General features: G+C 48.9%; 1 protein-coding gene across 1 annotated transcript in view; it reads left to right on the forward strand.

The window, feature by feature from the left end:
* Nucleotides 1–999, forward strand: part of LOC119461504 (uncharacterized) — a 48,217-nt gene extending 47,218 nt beyond the window's left edge. The window contains exon 6 of the mRNA XM_037722842.2: nucleotides 555–999. Coding sequence (XP_037578770.2) covers nucleotides 555–999 — 445 coding nt within the window. The remainder of the gene's footprint in view (nucleotides 1–554) is intronic.
* The last annotated feature ends 5,001 nt before the right edge of the window (nucleotides 1,000–6,000 follow it).

Below are 6,000 nucleotides of genomic sequence, written 5' to 3' on the forward strand. Positions count from 1 at the left end.
AATGCGGCCACCATGGCCGGGATTCGATCCCGCGACCTCGTGCTCAGCAGCCCAACACCATAGCCACTGAGCAACCACGGCGGGTTGCTTGCACCGTGGCTTCTCACAAAAGAAGACGGCGACACCGCGCAGTTCACTATTATGCCGCTGCTGCATTGGCGTACAATCGCGGCACGTATAGTCTCTCCGTGCACGCAGATACACTAATTCAAGTACTTTCTACGTAGTAACACGCACTCACGGCTCCGCACAGTCATTACTTCGTTTCTTACTTCGTTTAGTTGCCTAATACATTGCTATCGCTATCAATGATCCGCCTGAAACTGCGACTTCTTTTTTTTTCAATAAAACACTTCTCTAAAGACACACCACAACCCATTGAGACGTGTTAAGTAAATTCGCAAGTAGATTTTGACAGAAAGATACGAGTGGTAGACAGATAAAGTATTTTCAGCTATTCAACTATCTATAGCATATTCTAGCGCGTGTACTTGAGTATGAGCAATTGACCACCACTATCTGACTTATTACCCCGCGCCTCATCTCGCCCGCAGGTTCCAAGACGGCACCTTTGACGAATACTTCGAGGTCTTCCTGGACGGGCGCAACGCCTTCGGCAGTTACTACGAGAGCCTGCGCTCGTGGTACTCCAAACGGAACGAGCCCAACGTGCTCTTCCTCACCTACGAAGGCATGCACGCGGACGTCAGGGGATCGGTGCTGAAGATAACGCGCTTCATAGACGCCGGCATCGCCGACGAACTTGCACGGGACGAGGACAAGGTGAGGACCGTCCTAGAGAACTCGAGCTTCAGCAGCATGAAGAAGCAGTTCGCGCTGCAGTTCGTCAGGAAAGGCACCGTGGGAGACTGGCGGAACTATTTCTCGCCGGAGCAGTCACGAAGACTGGAGGAGAGGTTCTTTCGCGAGATGGACGGTACGGACATTCCGCAGCTGTGGGAAGGTGCCGGCTGGCTTTTCGACGAACCTAAGACCTGAACAAGAACCCGATGTCACAAGTGTCTTGCGTGGCAACTTCTTGGACACACCTAATTCTGCTGCGGTCACCCATAGAGGAAAGGGTATGCATTAACGCGCCCCTCGAGATGCCTTGCGCTCTTACCTCGCGTCGCCTTCAAGGTATAACGACCCAATGAAACAAATAAACTACGTATATGATTTCATTATTCGTAATGCGCATTGAGTTACTTCGCTTTAAAGCGGCTTGATTTATTCTTCGCATGGTACGCGGTAGCCCTCTCTAGGAAGAGTGAGAAAGGCAAGGAAAGGCAGGAGGGTTAACTCCAGGAAGAGGCAGCAGTGGTAGTCGCAGGCGTAAACAAAACGCAATTTAACAAATGAACTTTACAACCTGACACACAGACTGCGCGGCACAACGAACGAAGTCTACACTAGCTAACAAACTTGCCGCGCCACCAGCTGTCGTCACCGACTGCTGGCTGGTTAACCTTGGCCCCAGCCGAACGCACGTCTCACGCGCATGCCCTTGCTGCGATGGCCCGTGGCAATCTCTCCCATGGTCGGTCCATCTTGGCGTTGACTTACGGCGACCAGGGCATTTCACAGGCATCAAACCTTTAAAACAAGCATCCTACAATTTTAGACAAATTAGGTGAAGGAATTATCATGCACTAATATAACAAATGTGTGAAGGAATGTTTTCTTGCCGGAGCGTAATGCAAATAAAAATTTACCCACTGAGAGTTTTAGTCAACTATCTTCTTTTTTCATAATATTCGTTCAAGTTCCTCTTCATGTTTTGTATTTTAGGTAACGTGCAAGTTGTTTTTCTACCGTCTGTAATTTCGATGTTGCTTGTTTGCTGTAAGGAATACCATGCTTTTGCCCGTTTATGTTTACACATTAGAATTATATATTGTCACGTAGTAGTGACGCTGAAGTAAACAGTCGTAAAACTGTGTATGACGAGACTGATTCTTTATTGGGCGAACCTGTGCCCACAAAAGCAAGCTACATCGAAGCACAACGAAAGCAGCGAACACAGTCGACGGTCGTCGAAATCTGATCAGCGGCGAAACGCGTCGGCTTTTATACCTGAGTCATCGAAGGTTCCAGATTAATCCCTGATGCCCGCGTGTCTTCCAGAAAGTTCTAGACAATTCGCATCGCTCATACAATCAGATTACATGAGCGTCGGTGACCACAGACGAAGGATAGAAGCATCGATAACGTTCGAGAAGCTTCCAATGCAGGCGCGTCCTGCGCCGAGCGATAACGTTTAACACTTGTTAGCCAGTGGAAAGCGGCCACCGGTGAAAGATAAAAATGTATACGTGTCAATATATATTCGCTTTAAACACCTTCTTATATGTTTTGCATGTATGCTTCACGTACGCTACTGTAAAGGTGGCATGGTCTCGTCAGGCATTGTACACTTTTTGCCATGTCACCTAAGACAATTTCCAATGTACACCGTCTTGAATAAAGAAGGAAGAAGGGGCAGAAGTCTTGTCATGCCTTTCCCACGCTTGTTGAATGGATGAAACTTACCAGTATTTCCCAAGGATCTACATCTGCACTTACATGTGATGACGCATCGTCATGTGGCGGCGGCTGCCAATCCACCATTCCCATCGGTAATCGGCGGCTTGTTGGTGATCGCGACAACTTTGACATGTAATGTTACCTCTACTCTTCTGAGTGGAAAATGAAGCTTATTTATTCATTCATTTATTCATTGATTCATACGCACTGCGAGCAATACCCGAGCCAGAGGCGTTGCAAATGCTTTTTGGTAGCTGAAATATTGTAGAAGATACTCAGAAAAGTATTCAGTTACTTTCAAGCAAGGTTCTGCATCACTGAAGTGTTTTGTTAAACAAAGCAAAATGCTAAGTTAAATTAAATTAATTAAATTATGGGGTTTTACGTGCCAAAACCACGACCTGATTATGAGGCACGCCGTAGTGGGGGTCTCCGGAAATTTGGACCACCTGGGGTTCTTTAACGTGCACCTAAATCTAAGTACACGGGTGTTTTCGCATTTCGCCTCCATCGAAATGCGGCCGCCGTGGCCGGGATTCGATCCCGCGACCTCGTGCTCAGCAGCCCAACACAAAATGCTAAATTACTAAAAAAAAAAAAACTTAGCGTAGCTTGCACTGGAGGAGCAATGCTAAAGAGACAGCGGAGCTGATGGGCTCCTAGCCAGTCCTGGCTTTTGGGTGAGGCTAAGCACCACCAAGTCAACCCCAGCATTTTCCGGAATTTATTGATTATAGGGAGTTTTAGTATAGCGGAAAACATCAAACGCAAGGATTTAGCGTTAGCGTTAGCGTTGTGTGCTGCAAACTACGCATGCGCAGAACGTAAGCGTGGCCAGAACTCTTACGTACGTACGCCATTTCCCGAATTTAGTGTTCAACGCTAACGCACGCAAGGGATTCCGTACGTAGGGCAAGATGGCGGCGCCTCTTGAAGCGAGAGCCGTCCACTTCGGATCTATCGAGTCGTCGGCCTGCACTGTTCGGCTCATTCGTTCCCCACTAATGCTCGTGTTTGCTTTAGATTTCTGTGATGATGCTTCGACAGCGGCGTACAGGTGACAAATGGGCATTGTTTTCGATATACGTTCTCGATTAGCTGCGCAGTAGGCTTAACGAGAGGGTTTGCTCATGTTTGCTGTATCCGCCTCGGGATGGCTCCCAAGTGTATTTGCGTTAGCGTTAGCGCTTTGCTCCGTTCCGCTATTCTAAAACACTACCTTATACCGCGCAGTGCAGCCTTTCTTTGCGTTAGCGTTGCGTCGCACGCTAACGCTAACGTAAGCGTTTTCCGTTATACTAAAACACCCTATTGATCAATTATTGATTAGCTATTGATTGGCTATCGATTGGCTATTGCATGGTATTGGCCACGTATTTGGGCTAGGCTAAGCACTGCCAAGTCATCCCCAGCATTTTCCCGAATTTTCCGGATTAGCTATTGATTGGCTATCGATTGGTTATCGATGACTGATTAAGCTTAACTAGTCCCAACCATGCTTAGCTAGAATTAGCCAGGTTCAGCTTCGCTAGTTCACAGGAGTTTGTGCCATTGCGCTTGGACCCTTTCTGCACTACCCACAGGTTCGGCCCACATTTTCGATTCAGCAGACGCTGTTTAAAAAAATGTCGCAGTTTCGCCCGAAAGGCGAAGCATCAATTGCAATATCAAATTAGTAGAGAGCTATTCGGAGTAGGGATAGTAGTTTTATCGGATGCATAAACTTGGACACATTCGCTTACTAACTGAATTAACAAGCGTGGTGTAAGCGCGCACAAGCAAACATGAATAGATCACACTGAATGACCGCAGACAACGACTGTCAAAACGCTGGCAGCAAGCGCAGCCGCCGTAGCGGGCGAAGGTTCGTGCGGTCTATCGCTTCAACGGAAACTGAGCGGCGAATGCACAGCGCATACAAAGATCAGAGCCGTGTGGAGATAAGAGACGGTGTGGGCGACCGCCACAGCCGGGCAAAGTACAAACGCAGTTGTTGGCAGAGTAGAAGCTGCCCCCCCTCCCTCTCGCGCTGCCTTCCCGCTTTCTTTCTTTCGCGTGGGAGATTGAGTGGCCAGTTCCCCTTGCGCCCGGTTGCAATATACGCATTTCGTGCCGCAGCACAGCGTCGCCCCGCCTCCCTCTCTCCCATACCCCCCCCGGCCTTTCGCGCGACGGTCGCGTTTGCTTTCCGCCGTGCGTTCCCTCTCCGTGATAGCGCAAGTCCCCCGCGCGCTTTCACTCGCGCATACGGCGCGCGGCGACGATTTATCGCCCTTGGACTTTATTGACCCTTTTCTCGGCGACCCCATGGGCGCTGCCATGTTTGATCACGCGGTGAGGCGTCCATTGCTTGCCTCAACTGCCTCCGTTGCCTCCTCGTTTACAATGGATGTGTATGACGCCGGTGCGGCTTAGAAAATCCGCTGTTTCGGGCGATATCGTAGACGGTGACTGGGTGGAGGACACGAAGCTTTGGCCGCAGCTTCAGAGAACATGCAAAAGCGCTTTCGGAGCTGATTAAGCTACGTCCAAACGGCGCGAGCAGCGTATATAGTGCTTGCATTAAAAGCGGGGCTAAATATGTATTCGAAGCTATCCAAACTTTCAGCTCATGAATTGAATCAGGATTAAGGTGTTATGATTTTCATTCTTTATTTGGCAAATATTTTGAAGCAACGATTCGGCACGTTTCTGACTCAATAACGTTCCTCGGTGTGGTCACTATCTGATAATTTTCTGCCTAATCGCTCGCAGGTGTGCTCAGTTCCGATAGATTTGTTCTTGCTGCGTACAAGGCTTGAAACGTAGCTGTTCTGCGCATTGTAATACCTTGCAGCAAATCCGTATTATCGGTACTAACTCGCTTACTCTTGTGGACCGTCACGAAACATTCAGCTTCGACCATTCGTGCGCTATCGGTGTAGTACCGTCACGTATTGTGCGTATATAGTGCGCATATATTCAAGTGTGCGCCCCTTCACTTATTCTTGACACATCGGCGAAAGAGTGGGTGTAAGTTTCGGTGCTGGTTGCGGTAGATGTGTGTAGATACTGTGCGCCAAACCTGCGGCGCTACTCCCGTTATGAATGTTTAACGAGCGGTAATCACTCTTGCCGACGTACCGGGGCTGAAGCCCTTTCTTGGAAGGTTAGCAATACAACGCTGGCGGATGAGCAAATTTGTGTATCCTCGAGGAACACAAATGTACGGACAGCTGCAGCAGCGGTCCGCCAACTTGGCCCCACATATTCATTACATTCCATAATATGCCAGTCACTATTTTTGCAGCCAACTACTGCACACGTCTTCAATCCACATTATTTACACCAGCATTAATGGAGCACAGTGCGTTATCGAAAACTCAGTTGTATTTTCGACAGCTGATCAAAACCGCCCTGGGGGTACCCCAGTACACGCCAACCCACAGGCTCCTCGAGCTGGGCGTGCACAACACGCTCGAGGAGGTCGCCGAG

Source organism: Dermacentor silvarum, chromosome 8, assembly GCF_013339745.2.
Source record: "Dermacentor silvarum isolate Dsil-2018 chromosome 8, BIME_Dsil_1.4, whole genome shotgun sequence".
Classification (NCBI taxonomy): Eukaryota; Metazoa; Arthropoda; class Arachnida; order Ixodida; family Ixodidae; genus Dermacentor; species Dermacentor silvarum.